The 16,004-nt window shown below is 35.8% G+C and overlaps 1 protein-coding gene across 1 annotated transcript in view; it reads right to left on the bottom strand.

Moving 5' to 3' along the window:
- ADCY10 (adenylate cyclase 10) overlaps window positions 1–16,004 on the bottom strand; it is a 133,121-nt gene that overhangs the window by 50,806 nt on the left and 66,311 nt on the right. The window contains exons 13-15 of the mRNA XM_051996831.1: window positions 8,524–8,677; window positions 5,318–5,510; window positions 4,830–4,916 (exon numbers count right to left, since the gene is read on the bottom strand). Coding sequence (XP_051852791.1) covers window positions 4,830–4,916; window positions 5,318–5,510; window positions 8,524–8,677 — 434 coding nt within the window. The remainder of the gene's footprint in view (window positions 1–4,829; window positions 4,917–5,317; window positions 5,511–8,523; window positions 8,678–16,004) is intronic.

Genomic DNA, 16,004 nt, shown 5'->3' with positions numbered 1-16,004 from the left:
TATATATCATAAAACCAGGTTGGAAGGGATAATAGCATAAGACTTATGCAAATTCTAAAAATCTAAGCAAGTAAATCAATCCACACTTATATGGGAAAACACAAAACAGAGCCAAAGTAAACTCCAGAAAATTTCTTTCATGGGCAGATGTTTTTTCATTTTGATTTTGCCTTATTTTCAAACTGAGTACATAATTTGCTAATTATCTCACACCTTACCTTCTCCCTTCTGAACAAGATATTTTGTCTGAAAGGTATTCACATGAAGACATACATTCAGTACATCTGTATGTAGGTATCAAAATGGAGGACACATTTCCTTTCTAACTCCTTCCAAAAGAATTTTCTTAGTTTTGTTTTGTTTTGTTTTTTTAATCAGGAAAAGACTTCCTCCCCCTTTACTTTGAACAAAGTAGAATGGACTATTGACATATTTTAAAATACCTAAGTTATAATCATAACAAAGTTCAACCTTTTCTATCATGTGAATGGCTTATCCCCAGTTCCAAAACCCATTCAGTCTGGGACTCTCTCCTAATTAGTGGAGACAAATGTCCTCTCCTGTGTGAGGTGCTTTCTTAAATCATTGAGTCTTTTTGGACTTTGAGTGTGTTACTATTGAACCACCTCTACATCTGGGGTATAAACCAAATCTGAATTTTAAATACATCTAGTATTGGCTAATTTTATGGAAATTTTTGGCAATAATATTTATTAAGTATATTGGTCTATAGGTCAGTGGTTTACTCTCTCTGGTTTAAATAGCAATACCATATTTGGTATGGTAAAGAAAGAATTTGATTCTTTTTTTTATTTTTTTACAAAGCATTTGTATAGGAAGGAGCTGATAAATATTTAACAATCGGGAGATAATTTATATACAACATACTTTTAATCTTAATTAATTGAATATTTACTCCATCACTTTCTTAAGTCTAGGCAATCAACAAAACAATAAATCAAATCTCGATTTGTAGCATTTGCTAATTTTCAAGAAGTAAATGATTACAATGAAAATTTAACAATTGGTCTTGGTCTAAGCTGGCTCCAGCACACTCCTGAGCTAATGGAACATTGGAATTAATTATTCTTTGACTATTTGCTAGAATTTATAAATCCATCTTATCTCGAGTTTTTGTTTTTTAACCTTTGGGAGTTCATTTATAATTTGTTAAATTTCTTTTTCTGAAGTTGGGTTAAGATAGGCATTTTATGTTTTTTCATTTTCATTTTTATTTTATAATAACTTTTTATTGACAGAACCCATGCCAGGGGTAATTTTTTTACAACATTATCCCTTGCACTCGCTTCTGTTCCAATTTTTCCCTTCCTTCCCTCCACCCCCTCCCCTAGATGGCAAGCAGTCCTATATATGTTAAATATGTTGCAGTATATCCTAGATACAATATATGTTTGCAGAACCAAACAGTTCTCTTGTTGCACAGGGAGAATTGGATTCAGAAGGTAAAAATAACCCAGGAAGAAAAACAAAAATGCAAATAGTTTACATTCATTTCCCAGTGTTCTTTCTTTGGGTGTAGCTGCTTCTGTCCATCATTTATCATTTAAAACTGTTAGGTCTTTTTGTCAAAGAAATCCACTTCCATCAGAATACATCCTCATACAATATCGTTGTTGAAGTGTATAATGATCTCCTGGTTCTGCTCATTTCACTTAGCATCAGTTCATGTAAGTCTCTCCCAGCCTTTCTATATTCATCCTGCTGGTTATTTCTTACAGAACAATAATATTCCATAACATTCATATACCACAATTTACCCAGCCATTCTCCAATTGATGGGCATCCACTCAGTTTCCAGTTTCTAGCCACTACAAACAGGGCTGCTGCAAACATTTTGGCACATACAGGTCCCTTTCCCTTCTTTAGTATTTCTTTGGGATATAAGCCAGTAGTAACCCTGCTGGATCAAAGGGTATGCACAGTTTGATAACTTTTTGGGCATAATTCCAGATTACTCTCCAGAATGGTTGGATTCGTTCACAACTCCACCAACAGGCATTTTATGTTTTTAAAAATATTTTTGTTAGTTTTATTAATATATACTTAAGGGAAATAGTTTCAAATAATTTCCATTATTTCTTCATTTGTTGTGAATGTGTGTTTTTTCTTTTGACAGTATTAATGTAGTTTTCTCTTTTTAAAGACTAGTTAATGTTATATTATTTGTATATTTTTTTATCAGCTATGTTTATTTATCAATTCTTTTTTGTTTTACTTTCAATTTTGTCAACAATCTCTTCTTTATTTTCAGAATTTATATTTTGTTGCTTAGTTGAAATTTTTTGGTATTTTTCCAATGATTTTAATTTCATGTCAGATTCATTTCCTTACCTTTATTGATATCTATTGAAGTATAGTTATATAAATTTTCTCCTAAGGGCTATTTTAGTTGTATCTTAAATTTTTTAATATTTTAAGAAATTTTTTTGACATTTTATCCAATTGTGATTTTCTTTGGTGAAATTTCCTATTTTTATATTATTTGTTCTTTGATTCAGTAATTTTTGTGGATTAAATCTCCAATTATCTCAGCGTTTTCAGAGGCAATTTTATCATATAATTATATATTTATATTGTATATATATATTTACACATATATAATTTAAACATTTATTTAAAATATATATTATATATAATTTATATAAAATTTTAAAATAAATAAAAATTTAAGCATTTAAGTACATGCTTTTTTATAGTCAGTAAGGAATGTGTTTAATATTTATATATTTGTTTTTAAATGTTTTATTCTCTACTAGGCAAATTTTTTGCAAATGTTCCATTCCCTCCTGAAAATTTAGCCCTATCAATTTCATATTATAGTGTGGTTGCTCTGTGCTCTTTGCTCTTTAGGGCATCAGTACTGCAAGGGGTGTAAAACACATCTTGGACTGAGGTTCTTGAATTCCTGTGGGGCTCTCTCCTGATCTTTCAGAATCCCCAAGGTTGATAGTCCAAGAGATATAAAAGAGCAGATAATAGTTAGAATGATGATGGTGACAGCTAACATTTATATAATACTTACAGAAACTGTGCTAAGCTTTTTACAATGATGGTTACAGTTGCTTCTCACAATAACCCTGGGAGGAAGGTCTGCTATTGTCCCTATTTTACAAATAAGAAAACTGAGGCAGAAAGAGTTTACAAAACTTATGCAAGGCCTCATAACAAGCAGGATTTGAACTCAGATCTTCTAGAACCCCCATAGTTCTAATCAGGAGCTGGTTAGCTGATGCTCACCCACTTTTGTGAATGTCTTCTCCACAATATGCACAGAGTCTGAACATGCTCCACAGTCTCTTTACTAGTCATCATGATTCTCCCCAGATTGCAGCAAGTCCCCTTGTCCAGCACTCTGCACATGCACCAGATTCTCATCCCATCTAGAAAGCTGTCCTGGTCATATCATACTATATTTAATTCTGAGCCTTATGTTTTAAGAAGGATATTAACAAAGTGGCCACTGGGAAAATGAGAGTATTGGAAACTGAGTCATATGAATATCATTGAAGGGAACTTGGGGTGTTTAGCCCAATGGAAAGACAGATAAGAGCAATAAATTTCAAATTAAATATTTAATCAGTCACTAAGCATTTATTAAGCATTAATTATATAAGAGGCACTGTATTAAGTTCTAGGAATAGAAAGTAAGGCAGAAGATAATCTTTGTTCTTGGGGAGCTCACAGACTACATACAAGCAGCTATGTACTAATAATATATACCCAGGATGAATGGGAGAAAATCTCAGGAAAAAATGGTACTAGAATTAAGGGAGAGAGAGGACTGTGGGAACTGAGTGTGGATCACAACATAGAATTTTCACTCTTTTTGTTGTTGTCTGTTTGCATTTTATTTTCTTTCATTTTTTCCCTTTTTGATTTGATTTTTCTTGTGCAACAAGACAATTGTGTAAATATGTATGCATATATTGGATTTAAAATACATTTTTATCATGTTTAACATATATCGGATTACTTGCCTTCGAGGGGATGGAATGGGGAAGGGGAGGAAGTTGGAACACAAAGTTTTGCAAGAGTTAATGTTGAAAAATTGTCCCTGCATATGTTTTGAAAATAAAAAGCTTTAATAAATAAATAAAATAGAATTAAGGGAGATCAGACAATGTTTCTTATAGAAGGTGGGATTTTAGCTAAGATAAAGAAACCAGTGAAGCAGACAGGTGGAGATGAGGAAAGAGAGCATTTCAGAAAAGCTAATAACCTATGAAAATTCTCAGAGCTGGGGAAGGGAAGTGCCAGACAAAATACAAAACTCCTCATAAATGTTCTCATTTGACCCTCACAACAATCCTGGAGGTAGATGCTATTATTATCCCCATTTCATAGTTAAGGAAAGGGAGTCAGACAGAATTTAAATGATTTACCCAGGATGACACAATTAATACTTATATGAGGCTGGATTTGAACTCTGATCTTCCTGATTATGGGGAAGGAAGGAAAGAAGCAAGGAAGGAAGGAAGCAAGGAAGGAAGGAAGGAAGAAATAGAGGGAGGGAGAGGTAGAAGAATAGAGGGAAATAATACAGAGACAGGCAGATGGACAGAGACAGACAGAGAGAGAGAAAAAAAGCCTAAGTTTCTTGCTGGAATCTTAAAACAATTTCTTCTATCACCTCTAACTTGCAAATCAATTTCCAACCTAAAGAATTGAAAGAGAGGAGGAAAACTTTCTGCTTTCCAGAGCAGAATTCACAAATCTACAAGATTGTCAACTTGATGCCCTTTGCTTCTTGCCTATCTTTATCTGGGGATTACGAATTCCCCATTCCCCTAACCCAGAAATACACATACCTCCTTTAGGATGTTCATAAACAATTCTTCTATTTCCTTTTGCTTTTTTTCTCCACTCATTGTGCAAGCTTCCCTTGTCAAGGGGAACTAGAAATAAAGCAGATAGTTTATTCAATTTAGGGGAATACATGTAGGAAAAGCAATTCTAGGGCAAGATGTGTCCAGGTCTTGGCATGACCCCAATTAGAATAAAATGATTTTGTGCCCTTTATCTAAGTCTAGGAAAGGGATTAAGAAGGGAAAAAAGAAAAGTCAATCATCAAGATGGACCATTTTAATATTAATTTTTCATCCTTTCCACCCCACTTTCTCTCCTCTATCCAAGAAAGAAGGTTTAGAGACAGGTAGGACTGGAAAACCTGCTTCCCTCTAGGGAGGTATGAGAGCAGTAAGAATAAGGTATGTGAATTCAGAAAGGAATCAGCAGGAATCATCAAAAACCATGATGTGCATTTCTTTCAAAACAAAACTGGCATTTGCCTAATTACCTGAACATGAAAAATGTCATTGAGGATGCAGTAGAACTTTTCATCCAAACAGTTCTGGACCCTCCCCTCCAGATTGTGTTGTCTCTCCTTGTAATGTTTGCAGGTATCAAGGCCCAGGACACTGCCCATGAGTAACTGAATGGTGTAGAAATACTGATGTATGCTGACCTTAGTCAGTCCTATAGCAATGATCCTGCATGTTAGAAAATCAAAGGTCAAATTATAATTCTTGGTAGGTTTCTATTGGGAAGAGGAGGAGAGGGGTAATGGAAACACTTCTTCATGGCTCGATTTGAAATGATCCTTTTTAATTAAAGAGACCTTCTATGCTTCTAATATATTCTCTCTCTCTCTCTCTCTCTCTCTCTCTCTCTCTCTCTCCTTCTTTCTCTCCCTCTTCCCTCTTACTTTAGCCTTCTTCCTATCTCTGAAAGCTAAATCTTAATTTATGAAGTACTTATTATGTACCTGGGATATTGTGCTAGGTGATCTGGCTTTCACCAAAATCAAAGGTTTGCATGTTGCCACATCTGTAGAGGAAGATGTGACTCCTGTCTGGTGGAGAGAATGCCGAGTGTGATGTTTTGTACCTACATAATTGTCACCTCACACCTAAGCTATTACAGTGCCTTCTTAAAATTAGGTTCTTCTTTGTTTCTACGTTCAGACTTTCCCTAGAAGATCCCTAGAAGATAATGCTGCCAGGTTAATTTTCCTGAGGCAACACTTTTATTATATCATTCATTTTCTCAGAAACCTTCATTAGGAATTGCATGTTACCTGCATCTATATATTTGGGGAATCTGAATAATCTGAAGTGATCCTGCTGGGGGGGAAGAGAGGGAAAAGAGGAAAGAAGGGAGAGAAACAAAAATAAGGGAGACACAAAGAGTGTGAATTCTAAAGAGATTATGGGCACATATATATCACTACACAAAGTCAAGATAAAATACAATCTCTTTCATCATGGAAAATATGGGGAAAAGGGGAAAGGGGTAAAGTTCTGCTAAGGTTTAGAATTGGGGGAAAGGATTGGTAAAGATACAAACACATAAGACATAATAAAGCATATTAGAAAGATGACTAAATGCTAGGGGTTAGGGAAAAAATTATAGATTTTTAAAATGCTCAAATATGGATTTCTTTGGGGCATTATGACACAATCCATTCTGCAGCAGTTTCAATATTGGACTTTTCTAAGGCATGACTAGGTGCTTTAGGGATCATCAAAATTGGTGACATCCTCCTGATTTTAAAATTAAGACAAAAAAAGGAATGATTTTCAATTTTTCCCTATATTATAATCAGCTGTTGAAAAAACAAAAACACAGACATAAAATCTTGATTGCCTAGAAGCCATCTTCACCATTATTTTCTCTGAATAATTTAATATTTATTGCAAATCCTATTGTGTAAGCATCCTAAAAACCTGTGGCTGATATTACATCAAAAAAAGACAAAGGCCTCATGACTTTGATGGGAAGATAGTAATATGCACAAAAGCATGCTATCTGAGCCCACTATAAATTTATTCTATCTAACTTTAGCTGATTCTTTTTGGTACTAGATCATTCCTTTATTCATCTCTCCTTCCTTTATTCATAAGAGGGAGACATATACATATGGCAAACTCAGAAACGGTCAAGTCTGTGTTTTGTAACCAGTGCAGTATAATGTTCCAAGAAGCAACCTGTGAAGATGACCTTCTGAGCCTGGGCCAGCAAAAGCTGACACAGATGGTACCCAAGCAAGAAAATATATAACCAGGCAAGAGTAAGAAGTCATCATCCTCTGAAAGTCATTTCACCTATGTCTGTTGATTAATATTGATTATTTATACATGTCTCTTATGGATGTGAGGGAAGTCTTTCCTATCATTCATCTTGATTTGCTATAAATTTCAATGTTTCATCCTTTGAATTAAAGTGTCATCTAGTAAAAGAAACACATCAGTGGAAGTTCATGAGCTCTCCAATGTACCTTAAACTTAAGTGTAGTGATCTAGAAGGGAGGCAACAAGTCAAGATTGAAAATTTCAAAACTGGGGCAGGTAGGTGGTACAGTGGATAGAACACTAAAAAGTCAGGAGGACCTGAGTACAAATCTGGTCTCAGACACAACACTTCCTAGCTGTGTGATCCTGGGCAAATCACTTAACCTTAATTGTCCCAGCCCCCAAAACAAAAAATCAAAATCATCTCCAACTCCTTTGGCTCCAATATCCATCTAGTGACCAAACCTTAACAAGCCTTCCCTCTTAACCATTCTTTTTATTCTCTTCTCATCACATCTCCCTTTGCTTTCCCTTCACCTTCCCCTCCTAGTAGGGCCCCTGATTACTTCATAACTAAATTATTGTAGTAGTGTCTGAAATGTACATCTCTCTTTGTCTCCACTCTCAGACCTCTCCCTCAGTGAACTGATAGATAATGCTGCCAAATTAATTTTCTTAAGACCATATTTTGATCATATCCCCCATCTTAGAAATCTTTATTAGAAATTCTCTGAGGAAGAATTTGACCAGAAGAAATCCAGGGTTTTCTGGTTAACTTTTCACTTTGATATACTTTTCACCAGTTACATTTCAAGTCCCCAGTGTATTGGATGATGAGTCTTGTCTAGCTGGGTCTCTTCTGCAGCACCTAGAACAAGGTCTTAGATGCTCAGTAAATAAGCTCATTGTTAACCAAGTAACCAAAACACTCCCTGGATCTGGCTTTGGAGAATCCCAATCCTTATTGCTTTTGCTGTTCACACTGTGTAAAATATCCCAATGCTTCATTCTCACAGAAGGGGACAACAGAGGCAACTGTGGAACTTTGGAAAAGGCAATTTGGAGCTAGGAGCGTAAGGTCTGAACCCTGACTCATAACTATTTGATGTGAAATTGAGTGGCTCATTCACCTTTCTGGGCCTTAGTCTCCTTATCCTCACCAAAATGGTGAGAATGGGGGGCAGATTTGAGTTAGATGCAGACAAAGTTCCTTACTAGCTCCAAAATGCTCAGAAAACCACTATTTTACAAATGTTCCACATTTTGTGCTCCTGATTATCTAGTTATCAGATCAGGTTGGGAAAGGAACACTTGTAGACATAATAATAATAATAATAATAACCTAAGAAATAGAAAAGACAGACTTGTTACCAAAAAGAGAGGTAAAGTTTGTTTTCTGCAAGTTTCCCAAAGTGATTGTGAGGACACTAACCTGTGGTCTTCAGATTGTGCCAGATAACCTAGTTCATTAACTAACTGGCTTTTTCCGTATCCTGTTACACCTTCAAACATTAGAATTTGGCTGCTTTTCGCCAGCAGAAACTGTTTCATATTATACAGAAACAATCTGATCTCCTTATTGCGCCCTATTAGGAGAAATGAAAGAGGACAGGAAAGCCCAATCAAATGAAGTTCCAAAGACAAGTTTAAAATACCAAAGGGTTTCTCAAGGTAGCTGGCTAATTTGCCAGGGCATTTGTATCACAAGAGTTAAACATGAACCCCTAAGACTCTCAGTGCTCAAAGATGACTAAAATGGTCCATGATGATACCATTTTTGATGCATGGCTTTCTATTTATGTCTATTTCAATATTTATAATCATTTTCTTTATAAGAATTTGAAAACATTATCAGGAAATAAAACTTAATTATATAGACTCTACAATGTATCCACAAAAAAAAAAATCATATCACCTTTTGGAATCTTGGTTTCTGTATCTGCAATATTTGACTGAATATTTAAACTACTTATCATATGGGAATTTGTGGCAAAGGACATCTAGAAATCTTAAGAAAAAGTAAAGTATGTGTATTTATAAACATTAGTAGTTCTAAACCTCCTCTTCCTCCTCATTTCCATTTCCTATAAAGAGAATTATATCACCAGATTTTTCATCCCCCAAGGATAATGTAAGAGCACTTTCAAAAAAAGCAATGAGAAGTTATAATTCATGGTTAAAACTGGGGGAAAGAAAATCCTGAGGAAAATACAATGACAGAGGCAGAGCCGAGAATGGGACTTAGGTATTTAATTTTTTTTAATGAGGTCAAAGGTGGGTAGCCAGGTTATCAAGGAGATGACAAACTCCACTATTTCAGGACTTGGCAAGGAAATCGGTAATATTTAACTCGGACAAAAAAATTTTTAAGAGGCCAAAAGAGTATTCTTCAAATGTTTAAAAGGATGATGTGACTTGTTTATCTTGTTCCTGAAGGACATACAAATTAGCAAATATAAGGAAGGAGATTTGGGATGCATGTAAGGAAAAAATGTATTTTTAAGGGAAAAAAGAATCTGAAGGAGAAAAGAATCCTAACAATTGAGGAGTTTGGATAGCGAGACAATGTGACATGAAAGAACTACTCAATACTTAGAGACAAGTAAAAGATGTGAGACTCTTTCCATAGAGAAGGAAGCTGGAACCTTTAAGGAAGAAGCATCTACTTGCACCTAAAGAATCAGGACATAGACTTCCAGGAGTTCTCAGGAGAAAGATCATCTATTAAGGATCAGAGGAAGAAGACACAAGTAGTGTCATGGGGAATGCTCTGATGAGGAGTTCCAAGGCCAATATTGTTGGCCCTACAACAACAGTGGAGAGATCAGTTGCCTTCTCAGGGAAGAAACAATGGAAGACTTTTCAGGATATATTAGATCTAATGACTACTACCCACTTTCAGTGATTCACATGGGAGAAAATAATATTCTCCAATTCATAAATGGTCTCCAGGGAAGAGATTCAAACCACTACTAGCCCTATTTGGGAGTGGGAGATGGGGAATACTTCAAATCACTGATAGAAAAATGTAACTTAAAGCAACTCCAAGGTTCCAACCCATGTCCATCATATTTGTGAAGTTGATGAAAAAGGAAAACAGGCATATTTATGTATTGCTAGTGGTGCTGAGTTGACATAGCTATTCTGGAAAGTAATCTGGAATTCTGGTCCCAAAGTTACAAAACTGTGTGTAATCTTTGACCCAGAACTTAGGCCTCTATCCCAAAGAAAATAAAGATAGGAAGACTATATATGCAAAAAATGTTTGTAGCAGCTTTTTATAGTTGCAAAGATCTAGAAACTAAGGGATGCTCATCATTTGGGGGAATGGCTGAACAGATTATGATATGTAAATGTTTTTTCTTTTTTCTTTTTTTTAATAACTTTTTATTGACAGAACCCATGCCAGGGTAATTTTTTACAGCATTATCCCTTGCACTCACTTCTGTTCCGATTTTTCCCCTCCCTCCATCCACCCCCTCCCCCAGATGGCAAGCAGTCCTTTACATGTTAAATAGGTTACAGTATATGTGATATGTAAATGTAAGGAAACACTATTGAGTCATGAGAAATGATGAAATGGATGGTTTCAGAGAAACCTGGGAAGATTTGCATGAACTGAGACAGAGTGAAATAAAGAAATTTGGAACATTTTAGACTATAAGAGCAATGTTAGAAAAAATAACTTTTGAAAAACTCAAAAACGCTAAATAAAACAATGACCAATCATAATTCCAGAGGACTGCTAATGAGAAATGTTTTGCCACCTGTAGATAGAGAAGTGATCGATTAAATACAAAGACTGAGACATATTTTTGGCCAATATCAGAATATGGTTTGTGTATGTAGCGAAGTTGTAGGAAGGATCACAATTGCATCAGCTGTAGTGGTGGAAAGGTATTGAGGTGATAAAAATCACTAAAAAGTATATCTTGCTTGTCCTTTGATCTGAGTGTGCTCAATAGAAGTGGAATGGCTAATAAAGACTCTTGAAAGAACCATTTCATGATCTCATAAGAGGCTTGGATACCAGGGGAGGTCCAACCATTCTGTAGGGCAATTTGGAACCATGTCCAAAGAGTTACCAAACTGTGCACACCCTTTGCCTCAGTTACACTACTACTTAGCCTATGCCTAAAGAAATCAAAGAAAGAGGCAGAAAAATACAGCAACTTCTTTTGTGGAAGCCCCAAAATGTGAAATTAAGGGAGGAAACTGCTTCTGGGGAATGAATAATTAAACAAATTCTAACATATGAATATAATGCAATATTTTTGTGTCACAAGCAATAAAGAGATGGACATTTCAGAGAAATTTGTATAGAAGTGAGCAGAACTAAGTGAACAACTTCTACAATGACAAAATTATGGACAAACAATTTTAGAAGATTTTAGAATTGTGATCAATAAATACAAATAATAATTAAAAAGTCCAAAAGAATGAAGATAAAAGATATTATTTACCTTTTGACAGAGGTGATGAATTTAAAATACAGAAAGAGATACATATTTTTTAGGCAAGGATAATGAATTTGTTAGGTAGTGAGGAATTTGTTTTTTGGGTTTTTTTAATTTTGGGTTTTTTTTTTAATTTTGTTTGGGTTGGGGAAGGGGAAAGCATAGACTAATTTTTTTTAAAGTCTTACTTAAAAATGAAAATAAGAAACTATTTAAAAAACCCTTTAGCTTCCCAACTGATTAAGTAATTAGCAAGTTATTGAATTTTGTTCTAATCACCATTCTCTAAGGAATATATAGTGAGACTGTATTTCCTCACTCTCAAATTAAGGCTGGGGGCAGCTCTTTCTAATTGACATGATCCCATTCCAGTATTGGCTTACAGTGATTAGCACCCTCATTCTACTGAACTAATTAACATTGTTTTAAGCATATGTCTAAAGCTGATACCCTGTTACTTCAAGTTCAATTTTAGGTTGAAATGAGACATTTGCAAGATTAAAGTAATATTTCGCTTTTCAGGAAATGACCTCACTCATCTCCATCTGGAAATATGTCTATTCAGTCAATCATAAGGGTGATTTCCTAGTGGTACTGGGAACTCACCAAACTTGAGAGGGACAATACAAGGTTGGGACCTTTTATGCTCCCCAATTAGTAAGCTATATCAGGGAAACAGACCAAGAAGGTTGGAGGGAGTCAGGAAACTGTGTCAGTATGGGGGAAGCTGTGTCAGAAAACTATTTGTCTTACCATAAATATTAATCGTCCATCAATTGGGGGATGGTAGATTAAGTTATGGTAGTTGAATATAATGGAATATTATTGTTCTATAGAAAATGATGAGCAGAATAATTTCAGAAAAACCTGGGAAGACCTACATAAACTGATGCTGAGTGAAGTGAGTAGAAGCAGGAAAACACTGTAGGAAATAATAGCAAGAATATGGGATGATCAACTATGATAGACTTAGCTCTTCTCTGAGTGATCCAAGATAATTCCAAAAGAATTGAGATAGAAAATGTTATCTGCATCCAGAGAGAGAATGATGGAGACTGAATGCAGATCAAAGCATATGGTTTTTCATCTTCTTTGTGTATCCTTTTTCTTTCTTGTGGTTTTTCCACAATCTAATATAGAAATATGTTTAAAATGATTGTACATAAATAAATTTTATCAGATTGCTTGCTGTCTTGGAGAGTGAGGAGATAAAGGAGAGAAGGAGAGAAAATTTGTAGTTCAAAATCTTACAGAACATATAATTGGAAAAATAAAAAACTATTGAAATTTTTTTTAAAGTCCCTTTTTTTTTTATCATATGATATCAGATGGGAATCAGTTACAGAACTGTCTAGCTCCCTTCCCTTACACTCATGGTTTTTTTGGTGCTTAGCATTCCTTTTTTGATGTATGGTGGATACCTTTTTATTTCCCTCCATTTTAGGGGAAATCCTGAAATGGAACCAAAAGTAGAATTATAAGCCAATGAATAGGCCTATTCCTCTCACCAAAAAATAAACCTACTATACAACTTAAAAGGTGACTACAGAGGAAAGAGTAAGTACCCTGAGCCGCAGAAATAGTTGCTGTCAATAGAGATATATGATATGAAGAGAAATGCTGTCAGGAGAGAAATTTGACCCCACAGGAATCACTGACTTGGTGGGACAAGAATCGATGAATAAATGGTATTCATGGAAGAAGAGCAATATAGCTGCTATTATTAGTAATATTATTTTAATTATTAATTAATATAATTCTAATATAGTACTTGAATTGGAGGAGAAGGAATGTATAGAGGTGGACTTTGTAAGGAAGGCCAAAGCTTAAATTTAAGAGGGCTTATTTGGAGGATTAGAAAAGGAGTTGAACAATGAAATGATTTAGGCCAGTTCTAATAGACTTGTGATGGGGAGAGCCATCTGAATCCAGAGAGAGGACTTTGGGGACTGAATGTGGATTATAATATGGTATTTTCACCCTTGTTGTTGTTTGCTTGCTTTTTGTTTTTCTTCTCATTTTCCCCCTTTATGATCTGATTTTTCTTGTGCAGCATGATAATTGTGGAAATATATATATAGAAGAACTATACATGTTTAACATATATTGAATTACTTGCTGTCTAGGGGAATGGTTAGGGGGAACAGAGGGAGACAAATTTGGAACCTAAGGTTTTTCAAGAGTGAATGTTGAAAACTATCTTGGTATATATTTTGAAATTAGACAAGACAGTTGTCAAGAAGAAAGCTACCAAAAAGTTTTTGTGATGCTGCAGATTTTCTAAAAAGTTATTTCAGGGAAAGAAGGCTTAAAAGGAAACTAGGACTATTTTTCAGGAATGATGAGATGATGACAGACAATGGAAAGTAGAAAATGAGTTAGTTGCTCAAAACTCATTGTGCTCTGTCAAGGAGAATGATTTTGTACTAGGAAGGACAGAATAAAAAGTAGCTACTAGAGATGTTACCAAAGATAAGGAAGGAGATGGTGAAAGAGGATCCACCTGCCCCCACCCTTGAGTTCAGGCCCCTGTCCTAGAGGAAGGGCTCCTCAGGATATCAAAAAACTTGTCAAACGTGATTGCAGAGGTACGATAATCAACAATTTGAAAGATCATAGAAAACAAAAGAAATTCCAACAGGATCAAAGAAGACAAAAGATGTTGCAATTTTCAAAAAATTAAGGAAATGAAATCTTGAGAAGATCATGGCATCAAACTCATGATCTTCTCAAGATTTCATTTCCTTAATTTTCCTCAATTCTTAACAAAATTCTAAGGTCATTAATGGATATTTAGAAAAGAAAACGGTGACCACAGAGAGATAGTGCCATTCTATAAAGACCAGGCCATACCAAACTAAAAAATCATTTCCTTTTCGGTTCACGCAATGAGACTTAGATTGAGGTAATATCTAATAATCTAATTTTTTGCCAAGTATCCAGTAAGGTTACTGCCCTTCCTCCTTCTCTCACTTCCCGAGGTACACAGATCAGCTCTATTTCTTGTCTTCAATGAAGACACTTTTAATTTGCTTCTGAGTTGGAACTGTACACACACACACACACACACACACACACACACACACACACAGCAATTCCAGTCACTCAGATTTCTCTTTCCACTTCAGTCTTGAGAAGCAAGGATGATGGAGAGAGCTCTAGAGTATTCTTCCCTCCAGTCCTTCCCTATAGTTGCATGGCCTCCTAAGCAAGTCTGGGATGGGACTGCATCCTGTTTACAATTCCTTTCCCTTGGTAGTGGGTCTTTTGAAATCTCAAAAAGCAGCTGGCATCTTCTGCTCCCTTCCCAGGCACCAGAACAGTGGGGTATCAATTACGCTAAATAGTTGGCCGGGACAACAGCTGCAATGGGAGAGGCAGAGACTGATTGGCTGAAAAAGGAGTCACTCAGCAAGAAATGGCCAGAAAGAAAAGTAGTCCACATGGCTCTGATTGGGCCGCACTGCCTCAGCAGATGAAAATGTAAAATAGTTAATGAGGATCCCTCTTGAAAAGTTCCCAAGGAGGTTAGCATCTCTACTGATTGCAATTATCCTCTGATTCATAATTACTTGGCATTCCCTTTTCTGTGAGGGATTCACAGAATCCCTCTGATTCTTGTTCTTTCTCTGGGTACTTCCCCCCCTCCTCTATCCCAGCTGGAAAGGTCACTTTAGGTTAAGAGCCCAGAATAGAATTGTTCCTGAGGAATCAGGTGGGGTACAATAAAGGCACTGATGAATCTGCTTTCTACTATTGAGGAGCCAGCCTAAGACAGGACAAACCCTGAAATAGCTAGAGGACAGGGATTAGTAAAGGTCAGTGGTCCCCAAGGCAAGCCATGTGCTAGCCAAATCTCTCATGTTATTCCTGTGGGAAAGAGAGAGAGAGAGACAGTAGCTAACATACGTGGCAGAGCCCAGATTCAAAGAGCCCAAGCTAGAACATCAAGTTAAATCGAAAGAGAGGACATATAACAGTGATAGTCTCACGTGAATTAGAAATCAATTCTAAAAGTAAGAGATTTTAGAGGCATGGAGAGAGTCTATTAGGAGAAGTCTGGAATATTGGGGGAACTGGGTGGGAGAAAAAGAATCAAAGGAAGAAGACAGGTGCTCCCAGCAGGAAAGGGGTGGAAGAATAAGCATTTATTGAGTGCTCACCTCAACTATTTGATCCTCACAATAATATCAGGAAGTGGTGCAATTTTGACCCCCATTTTATACCTCAGGAAACCAGGAACTGCCCATGTTCACCCAACTCTTTCTCACTTTGGGGCAAGCACTCCTCCTACTGTATCACCTAATTATCTCTTAGTGGAAAGTGGAAAAGGCAATGTTAACTTCTCTGGCAAGGAAAATGCTCTTGGACATAAAAAAGATAAGGGAAAAGTTGCTAATAGTGAGTTGAAACCCTAGGTTAACCAAGGAGATAAGAAATCAATGAACAGTCCACA

The sequence above is a fragment of the Antechinus flavipes genome, chromosome 4, assembly GCF_016432865.1.
Source record: "Antechinus flavipes isolate AdamAnt ecotype Samford, QLD, Australia chromosome 4, AdamAnt_v2, whole genome shotgun sequence".
NCBI lineage: Eukaryota > Metazoa > Chordata > Mammalia > Dasyuromorphia > Dasyuridae > Antechinus > Antechinus flavipes.
Note: the sequence above shows the minus strand (reverse complement) of the source record. Positions and strands in the feature narration are given on the sequence as shown.